This window comes from Dichotomopilus funicola (genome assembly GCF_033296635.1).
Source record: "Dichotomopilus funicola strain CBS 141.50 unplaced genomic scaffold C8A04scaffold_2, whole genome shotgun sequence".
Taxonomy (NCBI): Eukaryota; Fungi; Ascomycota; class Sordariomycetes; order Sordariales; family Chaetomiaceae; genus Dichotomopilus; species Dichotomopilus funicola.
Window position 1 is genome coordinate 710,555 of NW_026944023.1, and position 13,093 is coordinate 723,647.

The 13,093-nt window shown below is 54.3% G+C and overlaps 4 protein-coding genes across 4 annotated transcripts; 1 reads left to right on the top strand and 3 right to left on the bottom strand.

Annotated features, from left to right (window-relative positions):
- Nucleotides 1–628: 628 nt before the first annotated feature.
- Nucleotides 629–2,526, bottom strand: C8A04DRAFT_24340 (uncharacterized protein; the record flags this gene model as incomplete). The annotated part of the gene is made up of 2 exons (XM_062779098.1): nt 629–1,611; nt 1,689–2,526. The coding sequence occupies 2 exons, from the start codon at nt 2,524–2,526 to the stop codon at nt 629–631; spliced, it is 1,821 nt and encodes a 606-aa protein (XP_062641158.1).
- Nucleotides 2,527–3,267: 741 nt separating this feature from the next.
- On the bottom strand, nt 3,268–5,859 carry C8A04DRAFT_24341 (uncharacterized protein; the record flags this gene model as incomplete). The annotated part of the gene is made up of 6 exons (XM_062779099.1): nt 3,268–3,692; nt 3,775–4,333; nt 4,388–4,643; nt 4,709–5,365; nt 5,436–5,536; nt 5,773–5,859. The coding sequence occupies 6 exons, from the start codon at nt 5,857–5,859 to the stop codon at nt 3,268–3,270; spliced, it is 2,085 nt and encodes a 694-aa protein (XP_062641159.1).
- Nucleotides 5,860–9,022: 3,163 nt separating this feature from the next.
- C8A04DRAFT_33897 (endoplasmic reticulum Oxidoreductin 1-domain-containing protein) lies at nt 9,023–11,057 on the top strand (the record flags this gene model as incomplete). The annotated part of the gene is made up of 3 exons (XM_062782646.1): nt 9,023–9,130; nt 9,258–10,888; nt 10,955–11,057. The coding sequence occupies 3 exons, from the start codon at nt 9,023–9,025 to the stop codon at nt 11,055–11,057; spliced, it is 1,842 nt and encodes a 613-aa protein (XP_062641160.1).
- A 315-nt stretch (nt 11,058–11,372) lies between these two features.
- On the bottom strand, nt 11,373–12,458 carry C8A04DRAFT_24343 (uncharacterized protein; the record flags this gene model as incomplete). The annotated part of the gene is made up of 1 exon (XM_062779100.1): nt 11,373–12,458. The coding sequence occupies one exon, from the start codon at nt 12,456–12,458 to the stop codon at nt 11,373–11,375; it is 1,086 nt and encodes a 361-aa protein (XP_062641161.1).
- Between the last annotated feature and the right edge of the window lie 635 nt (nt 12,459–13,093).

Below are 13,093 nucleotides of genomic sequence, written 5' to 3' on the forward strand. Positions count from 1 at the left end.
CGTCTGTGTTGCGAGAAATGAGCAGTGGTTTTGATAACCCGATCGCGTTGTCTGTTGGATGAAGCGAGAAGCCTTTGCCCCGCCAGCCTTGTGACTTGAGAAGAGCAGCTGCGTCCATTGTAATAGCGCATGCGGTCGATTAAGTATTCAGAGGATTGGCGCTAGTTTAATTGCATCGTGGTTCTCGACATTGGGATTTGTTCAGGTTGGTCGCATGGCGCGTTTCGGTAACCTTGACGGCCCTCGGTGTTGATGGAGGATAAAATTTTGGTGGGCCATTTGCGGTGTGGGGACACTCAAAGAGGGACGGACGCAGCGCGAGCGAATCTGCTTCTTGACGTAACATTATGACATTTAACCTGGACAACAAAACAAACCAAACAATTCATGTGGGATCTATTGAACAACTTGCCACCCCAGATTATTCCATACTCCTGCAGACTTAATGCGACCATTCCAAATACCACCCGAATCTTCCACTTGATGAGTTACGAGATTTCACAGTTATGATGCTAGTTCTACTACCTAATGTAAGGAAACCTCAAAAATAGGCGGCCGAAAGTGAGTCAAGAGGACACTCTGGGGTCTCCTAGAGTTTTGCTGTCCGGTGCTCGCCTACCGGGAGAACTCAAAACCAGCTAGTGACCCAACCAAAACGAGACGATACCGCTTCAACAGGACCCTGCTTTTTACCACCCCATACCAAGCTCACTAGGGAGGCCCACTGACGGGCAATCCACTTCCAGATGCTGGAGCCAAACCCCCAAGAAGATGACTTGCTGGCGACCGGAGACCATACCGAGGTGATAAACCAGCGGTACATCTTGGCAATCTCTTCCGTAATGGCATGCTGGAAGTTGGCAACGGCCGGGATGTATAACCCCAGAACGCTCAGCAACAACCACAGAACAGAAATGGATGTAGCCCAGCGCAATACCAGAAACCACCGCTTCACTGCGCCCCCTCGCTTGGCCAACGACACCCACTCATCCAAGGTCGAGTAATCGCCGCCTTCTCCTTCATCTTCTGGGTTAGCCAATCCGTGGTAGTACACCACCTGAGACTTGAGTATTGTGGTGAGGTTTTCACCATCTGCAACGCCCGTCATCGGGTCGACCTTGCCGATTGTCGCGAACCGCTCAAGCTTCGGCCAAAGAACCACCTGGACCTTGCCCATGCGGGAGGGACGGCGCCAAACGGCCTTCTTTGCGCCGGCTCGTTCGAGTTTCCACTTCTGCTCCGCGGCCGAGTCTGCCTTCTTAGCCGCAGCCTCTGAAGCCTTGTAGACGGTGTCGTCAACATGCTCTTGATCATTATTCCACACTTCGCCGGGGAACGGCTGTGAGAAACGGAATATGTTACGCGACCAGCGAATACCAATGGAAAGATACCCGGCTTCCGACACGATAATGTGTAAGTCCTGGTAAAACCTGCGTAGGGACCGTAGCTTGCGGGCCGGCAGGTGGTTCTCAACGAGCTCAAGAAGGGGTAGCATAAGTGTTGTGATTTGGAGCGCAAGCTGGTCCACGGCGTCCCAGAAGCTGGAAGGCAAAGTTTCTCCGGCCAAGAGAGTGCGGACGTTTTGGGAGCGTAGGTTGGTGCGGTGATAGCCTACGCCGGTCAGTCACTGATCTCGAGCTCAAGAGGTGCCCAGTGCCCGGTGAGCGTGAGGGCTTCGGGATGCTTACCTTCAGCGTTAACAGTGCTCTTATCCTGAGCCGCCAACATCGTCTTTCCCGGTTCGCTCTCGCCGAAAAGCAGGTCGTCAAAAACCGCCGTCTCCAGCACCTTCCCAACTACCCCGACGACCAGACACTCTCGCTGAGCCCTTTGGGTCAATAGCGCATCCCACCCACCAGTGTTGTTGTCCTGTATCGCAATCTGCCCGATAAACGACAGCAATATGTTCGAGAGCCCTGCCTCCAACCAGATCGCGCCCTCCTCATTCTCCTTTCCTTCGGCCTCGGCCTCGGCCCCATCCACATCCACGTCTGGGAAATCGTCATGCCCAAAATACGTCTCTGCAAAGTCCCGCACGCTTTCAAACAGCCGTGAATACAACTTCTCGTACCACTCATCAGGCACCTCGCCATCCATTGGCCACAGCGCATCGAACCGCGCTCTCGTCGGCCGCCATGACCCGCTGGTCAGTTCTCGCACACGGCTATCCGAGCTGCGGGCAGCTGAGGCGGCCCATGTCATCCACTCGGAACCCGCATTTGGCTTATCGCGGACGGGTTTGGCGCGGGCGGGACGGAGCGGGCTGTCCTGGATCCCGAGCCGCTTGCTCTCACGGTGCTTGAACCTGTTCCTGGGAGCGGCCGTGTACTCGCTGCTGGGAGCAGCCTGGTGGTGGCCCTGTCTCTTTGTCGTCGGAGTTTGCTTTTTGGTGGTTCGCTTGGACCGAAGCTTGGTCAACTCTTCCGATGAAGAGGAGCTGGAGATGGAGTACGTCGAAGGCGGTCGGTATGGCCCGTCGCGATTGGGTCCGGCGCCGCCGCGGAGGTAGATGTCAGGGCCTTCCATGGTATAAGCGTGAAGCAAATGATGATTTATCTCTGCCGGGGCTGCAGTTCTTGTGGGAGGATGGTTGAGTTGGCAAAAGCGTAGAGGCCTGTCGTCTCCTCTTGTGGCTATTTGTACAGCAACAGCGAACGACTGAATGCAAGGTGTTCAGTTCAGAGGAAAAATAAGACAAAAGCGGATGAGAAAGCCTAGATTAACAATCACTAATCAAAATTCGTATAATGCTACTTGTCAAGACAAAGACGCGCGGCTGTGCATAGTTGAGAGACGGGGCCTTGCATGGACAAAGGGAACTTCACAGCGACAGACGGAATGAGCTTTCCAATGGCAACCGCATCCGGGGGAGCAAACAGAAGGGACCGGATATAGATGCCACCACCGTTTCGGCTTGAGGGTGTCCTGCTTGCCCGTGAACATTGGCTGAAGGACGGAGTGAACCGCGTGGCTCCCATTGTGCTACAATGGTGGACTATGTGAACTAAGATGCTCGAAAGCCCTTACATAGCGCATACAATGACTAATAGAAGAAAGAAAGAGACATACAGGTTAACCCGCCCATCCCCAAACGCCAGTTCCAGCCGTCCTAGCCGCCACAGAGTCCGCCGCCTTATCGTCGCAGCACCCATAAAGCCTAGATACTGGCACCGCAATTTTACCGTGCCCACTGTTCCCTGCCCGTTCATTATTTTCGGGCAACACGCCCCTTGACAACTCCGAGAACAGCCTTGTGGCCGGTAAGTATTACCGGAGGAGTTGGAGGTTGAGAACAACTTTCTCCACCTCGCAGTCGGCACCATTCATCAACTTTTGCCCCTTAGGTAAGTTAGCGATAACCGTAACCACGATGATGTTCGTAGAAGCCTGAAGGTTAGCGTCAAAAACTATCGCGTTCGGGGGCAACGGATCGTCCTTAACAGGCAGCGGGACCGCCCGACCGACCGTATGGCCATTGACGGCCACAAACATGCGGTACTGCCGGCCTTGTTGCTCAAATGGCGCCAAACGAGGAATAAGCTGCAGTCGGTGATAGCTGGCTGGGAGGTGCATTGTGAGATTCTGGTGCGCTTCTCGCGGGTGAGCCGGGAATTCCATCCGGAACTTGTGGTCCATAACCACACTAGGATGTGTCCTGACCAAAAGGCTAGGCAAGAGCGCATCGGCGAGACCTGGCGAAAAGGTTAGTTACGATGCTAGGCGCGCGTTTCTATGACAACTTGGAGAGCAAGAGCTAGTCATGGGGTGACGCACCTCTACCAGGGGCGCGGTATTTGAAATCGTAGATCGGGGTTGTCGCCGGGGCCGGGGCCGGGGCCGGATGTGAGTGGCCGTTTTGTATCGGCTGACCGTTGGGCTGGTGAAAGACTTGACCGCGACCCGGGATGCCGTTTATGCCATTTGGCACGCTCTGCGTGTTGTCGTTCGGCCGCGCATAAGAGGGCGGGGATGGCTGAGGGCCTCCTTGGGCTATCGGACCGGCACCGATAGGGTGGGGAGATCCCACAGCGATGGGTAAGGTTTTGGTGTTATCAACCTGGAAACTAGCAGTGGTGGTGTTGGCCGGGACCGCCGAATTGTTGCGACTATTATCTAGGATTCCGTCGGGGCGGCTCGAATCGCTCATTGAACGGCCAGTTTGTGGTGCGGGCGAAGCTGCGGTACTGCCACGAGACCCTCCAACATGAATGGTAATTTTCTTTGAACCGGGAACCGGGGTCTCTTGGCCGGGCGTCATCTTGAGTTTAATTTTTGGTTGTGGTGGCTCCTGCACAAGGGTTTTGGCTTCTCCCACTTCCCGCTCAAAACATTTCTGCAAAATTTTGCGTCAGTTCTGACATACTGCCTGCATATTAAGGCGTCATACCTTGAGCTCTGTCGCTAACGTGTGAATGACGCTCCCCTCTTCGTTGTAGAAATGTGCGTTTGTCCAGAGAAGGCTCGCTCTCTCTTCAAATGCCGCCCAACCTTTGAAGTCGCTCACTCCCGTCGCTGGCTGTCGACCATGAATGCCTTTGACAAGCTTCTGTAAACCTTTCAAAGACAGAGGTGATGTGATAACCGCGAAGTAGTCTTTGTAGCTACGCGGCGGAAGGTTGATAAAGTCCAGGAAATATGGGTCGCTGCATTGGTCAGTTTGTCGTTCCTTCCTTTGCCACACAAAACTCGAACAAGAACAGATACTTACGACCCATCTGGTTTCCTGATCAACTCCTCGACAATTTTCTCTTGTGCCTGTTGAAAAGAGAGTCCTTTATAAGGCACGCCTTCGTACTCGTGGTCTGCCTTGACCCGTCCGCTCTTATCCAACTTCCTTGACTGCTCGGAGCCTGGCCGGCCAGGGCCCCTCCTCTTGAGCACAATTTTCCGGGGGTTCTCATCTTCTTCATCGTCATCTTCGTCGCCCTCGGCATCTTCGTCCTCCTCTTGCGCATCTTCCTCGCCTTCCGCGTCCTCGTCACTCACCGGCATCTGCTCCACTGCCGACTGGTGCACTATAGCACTACCGGTCTCGGGCTGCCCGTCGGTATCGACCGGGGTGGCCTGGCAGCTATAGCCATGGACAAGTTTGTATGCCGGGTTGGTTTTTGTCATGTAATTGCTTAGCGCCTTGCGTACGCGTTCGGCGTCCTCGAAAACCTCTGAAGACTTGGGGTAGAAATCTTTCGCATTCATCACCATGCGCTTGAAGTAAGCTTCAAGCTCCGATAGGTTCGCGAATTCTTGGTTTTGAAGTCTTCGCTCAATAATGCTCAACGAAATGGGCAGGCGAATGCGCTCGTAGTATTCCTGGTTGTTCTCCCGTGGGATGAGGGTTTCGAAGTAGTTTGCGACAAGCCGCCCACTGTATCCGTGATATATTCGGTCAGTGCGGTCCATATGGAGATCGGGAGGGGAAGCAAGATCAAGCGCACCTTTTGTCCTTCGTTCTCCGAATCGTTTCAAGAAAGTGTAGTCCATAGGCGGTCGTAGATTCGTGTGTTTCCCCTTGCAGGAGATTGTAGTCGGAGGGTTGCTGCGTCCACTATTAGCAACCTGGTTGCTGCCAGTCGAGGGGGAACGTGTCCAATGTGTATGCGACAAGGGAGGGATAGACTTCAGAGAGCCCAGTTGTTGTATGGAGTGATGGGAAGTGTTAAAACTCGCCGCTCGGCCAGTGGGATTTGAGAGAACAGTGGTGACAAAACATCTAGGCCCAGGCTAGCAGAAGGTGATAAGGAGGGTGGGTTCCAATTGCGCCCTGGGACTTACACCTGGTGTCCTTTGTCTCTTAAAAGCCCGGTCATCGCCATCGGCAACGCCGGCTCCAGACAGACTCGCCTTGCGCTTATGGTCCATTGCGCTTCCACTGGCCAACGGTGGCCACACTTCTCAGCCGCGAGTGGGAAATTTTTTGGGTCTGTCGGGAGAGGGATAATTATGTGGATGCGATGGGCGTTGACGTCCAGGCGCGGGCCAGTGTTGAGTCGAGACGCGTCGAGGATGAATCGGAGAGGCGCAAAAGCTCCGACGGAGCGGGGCGCTTAGCCTCAATGTCAAGGTGCTGCCACTTAGAGCACACGAGTTCCAAGGGCGCGCTGGCCTAACGTGAGAAAGAACCAGAGCAGTGGGTGAGGCAGTTCAGGAGAAAGGTTGTCAACCCATGGAAATGTTGGTTGGGGTCAAAGCGTGCTCCCCGGCATCATCTTTGCAGGTCAATCCGATTTAGCAAGGGGGAACCGGCTTGGCATGCGAGGGAAAGCATAAAACAGTGTGAAACAGTGCCATAAGTCACGGAAATCACTGTGTGGCCAAGGGATCTAGGTTGGGTGAACAACAGGAACAAGGCTGTTGTGTTGTGACTCTGGCCGTGTGTATGTTTGTTGTTAAGAAAATAGGCGAGGAACAATTCAACAGCTAATGAGGTGTTATGGATCTGTACAAACGACTTGTTCTAACTAGGTAGCTGCAGGGTCTTTAAACAACTTTAGAAGTGCAGTGCCCGTTCTTACCACGGGGAGGCCACCCACTAGAATCATCCCGGATCATACACATCTCCTGTCGCATTGATTCCCGGAACCGGGACGATGATATTGTCACTCATAAAGTCCTCTTGTAGTGCCTTGTGCCTCACAGTACCCCGTGACAAAATTTACCTTGCATCCAATAGTTTGAAGCTCGACACACGCGACCGTTTGCGCTCTGGAGACCGTGCCCGATTTGTGGTGGGGTTAAAGTTTTTAGCGTCGGGCAGGCGCGGCAGGGGCCCTGGCAGAGCTAAAATGGACGAACGATTCCATTTGTTTATGTTCGCCCACGCTTCAACCCCTCCTCGAAAACGAATTCTCGCTCTCAACACCCGTTACCTACGAGCGAATACGGTATCGCGCACCATTCTTCCGCACCTAGTTCCGCCGCAAACGAGACCTCCGCTCGGCGCATTCAAACGTCATTATCCGGCACCTTCATTCAAAATCGAGACCCCCCGGGTCGGGCATTGTTACCCCACGCACCTATTCTGTCGCGGGTCCAATCTGCGCCAACTGCTACTCGCGCGACGGTGGGCAGATCCTGAAAACCCGCCCAGAAACAGGGTTCGACTCAGCGAATAGATAACCCCAGGCACCGCAAGATCCGTCGCTTGATTTTCCAGAACAGCGTGAACAGACGAGGATGGCTACCCAGGAGCAAATGGGCATTGACACCAGCCGCCGCAACCGTGTCCCGCGACCGCTGACGGACGACGAACGTTCGCGACTGGATGAGTTCATCAACGACATACATTATTCCAACAGGTGCACTTCCAAACTCCTCCATCGCGATAACTAGGCCCGTTGACGCTAACCTATACTAGGTACTCCGACAGCGAGTTTGAGTATCGTCATGTGCAACTCCCGAAGGCGATGCTCAAGCTTATTCCGGCCGACTACCACGACAAATCGAAGGGAACATTGAAACTCCTGTGGGAGGATGAGTGGAGGGCCATGGGAATCACACAGGTACGCTTGCCTACAAAGGGGGAAGCGACACGACAAGTGTGCTAATTTGGTATATGCAGAGTCTCGGATGGGAGCACTATGAGGTGCATGAGCCGGAGCCCCATATCCTGCTTTTCAAGTAAGATACCGCTCGCGACTTCTTGCCCATGTCCATCGCTAACTATCAGAAGGCGCCCCCTGAATTATCAACCACCGCAGTGAAGCAGGCCGAGATAGAGGTGACGACGAGAAGCATTTAAATCGGAGTTCAGTTTGCCTCCTTTCTTGCATCATCATGAGCAGCCTGGCTGCACTGTGAATGCTAGGGTTATATGGGCACGCCGAACAACACCACGATAGATAGGAGGATAATGCGCCTCACCCGTGTGTCAGAGTGTTGTTTCTCGACTAACGCATGAAGCGGGCGGTGAGCTCGCACAATGCACTCTCATCGCTTGGTTTCCAGCAGCGGGGTACATTAAGGGCGGTGGTATTTGCGTCGTGTGGGTGACGAACTGTGGATTGGAAGGTCAATTTGAACGCCGTCTTAAGGTTTGCCTGGCGTTGGGGTGTGGTTAGCATCGAGAGAGGGCAAGTCGCAATTGACGCCCGCCTGAATGATGATTTTGTTGGTTATTCCATAGGATCAACAAATAATAACCACAGCCTTTGAGCAGACCATGGCCAACTAAAGACCGCTTCAAGAGGTACTAAGTGTGACGTCCCGTTATTCTTTGGAATTGATGCTAGTGAGACTACCTTACATCATGCCTACTCCGGTGTTACCGGACTGGTCTGTTTGACACACAGCCACATTTTTAAAGAAACAAAGTTTACTGATCCCTCCCAAGCAGGATTGGAGTAACAACCGGAACAAACGGCCATCGGAGAGAGGGGTTTCCCAATCTGTGTAAATTCAAGATTCCAATTTGGGAATCGGAGTCGCAGCGGAACGGCAACTGAGAATACGACGCCGGGTTCAGCGGAACATCCCCCAGATTATTTCGAGCAATCAGCATGCAGCAGTCGCTTTTTGTCGGCAAATCACCATCCGAAAGTGGTCTTCGGTTCTGGACACATTTCATCTTCCCGTCGCGACCCCCTCTCATCTCCTCAATGCTGATTGTTAATAAATGAGGGGCCGCCCGACGTCACCCGGAGCCACCTTCACGATGAATTCTACGAATTCTGAAGAGCGAAACGCGAGAAGATACCGCGACTCTCCCCTGAAGGTCCATTCCGTTTTTGATAATTGGCTTCCAGAAGCGCCAAGACTTTCGTTTTGCGGGCCGTTTTCGATGCAGGCCTCGCCTTGATAAGCTCTTATCGCCAAATGTCCTCTTTGTAATAATAAGGGCCGCCACCCATAAGTTCGGACCACATCTCCGCGACCTCGACGTTTCAGGACGGGCCTTGGGAATTGTCCCGGCCACACCAGAGCTTCGTTTACATCGCCAAAAGCTGGCCTCTGTAGTTTCGCCCCGGGGCCTCCCGAAGTCAACACATTCTAAACGACCGGCAGGTCGTACCACCAAGCCGACCCTATGAAGTCGGCTACGCGCCTCTTTTACCTGTCGGTATTTGCCCTCTGGGCCCCTCAAGTCCGATGTCAGAACCCGGACCCGAGTTCTCCTTTACAAGATGCCTGCGCGGTATGCCCTTCTAAGTTTATTGCTCGTTTACACGTCTGTTGGCGCTGCACTGTCGCATTGCGCCCAAGTGACGGTTACCTCGGCGACTCAAGTTCGCTTCTTTCGTTCTAACGGCTCGCTTTGGCAGATCTCACCCAAAGCTATCGTCCACGATGCATGCGCTTCCTATTCGACGCTTGAGCGGCTGAACCGCAACGTCAAGCCGGCACTTGACGAGCTGACGCAGACGACCGACTTCTTTTCGCATTACCGAGTCAATCTCTTCCACAAAAAATGCCCCTTTTGGGATGACGAGAATGGGATGTGCGGGAACATCGCCTGCGCTGTCGAGACACTGGACAATGAGGCGGATATTCCATTAGTATGGCGTGCGAGCGAGTTGGGCAAGCTGGAAGGCCCTCGCGCACACCATCCTGGCAAGAACCTGCAGAAGGAGCAGCCCGACCGGCCGCTGCAGGGACGCTTGGGTGAGGATGTCGGGGAGAGCTGCGTGGTGGAGTACGATGACGAGTGCGATGAGCGAGACTACTGCGTTCCGGAGGACGAAAGCGCAAGCTCAAAGGGCGACTATGTCAGCTTGCTGCGCAATCCGGAACGCTTCACGGGATACGCAGGTGACGGGGCGAAGCAAGTGTGGGACGCCATTTACCGGGAGAACTGCTTCCAGAAGAGCTCCTTTCCGCACTCGGCGTCCCTCGGAAAGGACAAGTCAGTTAAGGGCCCGGCCGCCATGGATTTCAGAGCTGTGATTGAGGCTGCGGGTCGGCAACAGGTTTTGGAGGAACATCGGCAGCATAACCCGCTGACGCCCTTCGTTGCGAAGACGGGTCTGGAGCACGAAGATGAGTGTTTGGAGAAACGCGTGTTCTACCGCGTCATATCGGGCATGCACGCGAGTATCTCCACGCACATCTGCTGGGACTACCTCGACCGGACGACCGGGGAGTGGCAGCCCAATCTTGAGTGTTACATGAGCCGGCTACACAACTTTCCGGATCGCATCAGCAACCTCTACTTCAACTACGCGCTCCTAACCCGCGCCATTGCCAAGCTTGGGCCCTATCTCTCCGAGCACCAAGATTATACCTTTTGCACGAGCGATTCCGACCAGGACACTTTAACGAGGGACAAGGTCATGGCCGTCACGGACAAGGCAGCAAGCGTGCCACAGATTTTCGACGAGAGTCTCATGTTCAAGAACGGCGAAGGCCCTTCTCTGAAGGAAGATTTCCGCAACCGCTTCCGCAATGTCAGTCGCTTGATGGACTGCGTAGGTTGCGACAAGTGCCGCCTTTGGGGTAAGCTTCAGACAGTCGGCTACGGAACCGCCCTCAAGGTGCTATTCGAGTTTGACAATAACGACCACCCCGCTGTCCCGATACTGAAGCGCACCGAGCTGGTTGCTCTGTTCAACACTTATGCGCGGTTGAGCAGCAGCCTGAGTGCTGTGCAGCAGTTCAGACAGATGGTGGAACAGGGCCGAGCGGCCGAGAAGGCTGAGGCGGAGCGACCTAAGGAGGCCACAAAGGTCAACGTGATCCCAGACTGGGCAAAAAAGCCACGGCATGCCGTTGTGCCCGAGTCGTCCGAGGTGGCTCCGTCGGCAGCTGTTGGAGCGGACGAAACTCTCGAAAAGGACGACGGTGCGGAGGGTTATCAAAACCGGACTGCCAAAGAGGAATTCGATGACGAGCTGCAGAATGTGATCAGGGCCTTCAAGTTCGTCGTGAGAAGTTGGTTCCATGTTCCATCACACGTGTAAGCTCCCCCAGATAGCACATTCTGTTTTCGAGAACATCCCGCTGACCCTTTTGCGCGTATTAGGTGGGCCATAGTCACCTCCGAGTTGAAACGGCTCTGGCAGTTCTACATCGGCCTACCCGTCTCGCCACGGTCGTGGGGTTACGCTCGGGTGGATGAGTTGTAAACAAGCAAGGGAGCGTCGTTGTTTTCCTTCTCTTTCTTCTTTGTGGTTAGCATTGCATCGTTGCATGGCGGACTTTGTTGATTAGAGTCGCTACTGGCGTTTGGCATAAGACGGACTGTTTTGTTTCTTTTCCATTTTTATTCCTCGATTTATCGCAAAACGGCGATGCATTGGATACATTTTGAATTCTACAATGACTAGTGTCGGATGTCACAGTGCTGCCTAGGAAATACATACATATATGTCTTTACACATACAGGACCTAAACAACACGCCGTTTGTGGCGTCCAAATTCCCTTATTCGCTGCTATGGGTTCATAACCCAAGTAGATTCCTTCTACCCTCTGCACCACCCCTTCTCCCAGGTTTTACGAGAGGAACATGGGTAACAACGTTCCCAATTTTAACCTTGACCCCTTCAACGGGAACACGCACCTCTCGGACACCCGTGCTTGACCCAATGTCATGATCAAACACCTGACGAGTCAAGTCAACAAGCTCCTCCGTCGGCTCCGCAAACGACCACGCTATAGAGATGTGAAATGCGTTCCCAACACCCCTTTTCCGCCTTTCTTTCCCACCCTCCTCCTCCGCCCACTGGTACAGTCCTGGCTGCCCATATTTCTCCACTACCGCATTGCACTGTTTCAGCAGGCTCGTTAATTCCGGGTTTGGGTTTAGGTTCGGGTTCGGGTTCAAGTTCAGGGTCTCGTCCTCATCAGCAGCGCCTAGACTCCGCACCCGTAAAACTAAAAACGACCGACCACTCTCCACTGTGCGATGCCACTCTACCCTATCCCCGCGCAATTCAAACACAGGCACATCCGCCGCCACCGCGGCCTGGACATCCCGTAGAAACGCCTCCTTGGTCTCCGACGAGAGCACAATCGGCTGCGACAAGCTGATGTGCAGCGGCAAAGGTGCGGCGAGGCCACTGGTTAGGAAGCTGGTGACGTCATCTCCCGTTGCCGACTTTGTCTGGGACTGGAGGCGCGCGAGTTGCGCGGAGAGGGAGGCGTGAATCGAGCGCGGCGGGTGCCATTCGATGTAGATGTGGCTGGGCCAGTGGCCGTGGACGTGGGGGTTTTGGCGGGTGCGGCCTTGGTGCAGCGAGGGATCGTCGTAGGTGGTGGTGCGGACGGTGGAGGCGTAGAGGTCGTGGAAAGAGGCCGGGAGAGGGGGGAGAGATGATGCGGTTGTGGTAGTGGTTGTGGAGGTCGCTATTGTGTCATTCAGCGTTCGGAGGGGGTCATGAGTGGAGCTGGAACCGGAGCCGGAGCCGGAGCTAGGATCAAGGCCGGCACTTGGGCCTGGGGAACCCGTTCTTGGCTTCTTCCTTGCAGGAGTGTCGGTCGGCGATGCAGAGCCCTCTGAATCGGACTCGTAGTCTACGAGAGCCATTACCCCGTGTGTTTCAAGCCCGGATAAGGCCTGCTTCTGACGGGCGGTATTGTGGATGCCCTCCGAACAGGTCTTTTTGTTTCGTTTTGTTTCCGTGTGGAGACCGGCCCGGTGGGCAGACCTCAGGCCGATCGCAAACCTTGCCGCAGCCACGTTTTAGTGTCGTAATCTGATGTGCTGAGGCGGGAAAGCTGAACACCGGACGACCTGACCAATCCACGGCTGCGGACGTAAAACGCCGCAAACAGGTCCCTGAACCCCGAGCCGCCAAGCAAAGACGCAGTTACGGGCAGATCGCTAGGGCAGCTGAGTGCCTTACATCCATGGATGCATACTGCGGCCTCGGGAACGCGGGTTGAGCTGCAAGAATGCCCGTGTAAAAGGGCCGGCCAGTGATTCGGGCTGTTCTTCTACACCCGATTTTATCCCCTGCCCCAAAAGAAACGCTGAAAATGAGGGTCGGTGTGAGAATGGAACCAAAACATCGGCCTCGAACTAAGACGAGGCGAAGCGGGCGGGCAAGTGGGCAAACCTTGTTCACAAATGATGTTCTTTGATTGATGACGGCTTGCTTTTTTCCTTCTTGAAAGAAAACTTGAAGGAATTAGGGTGATTCCATTTCGCAACAGGACGAC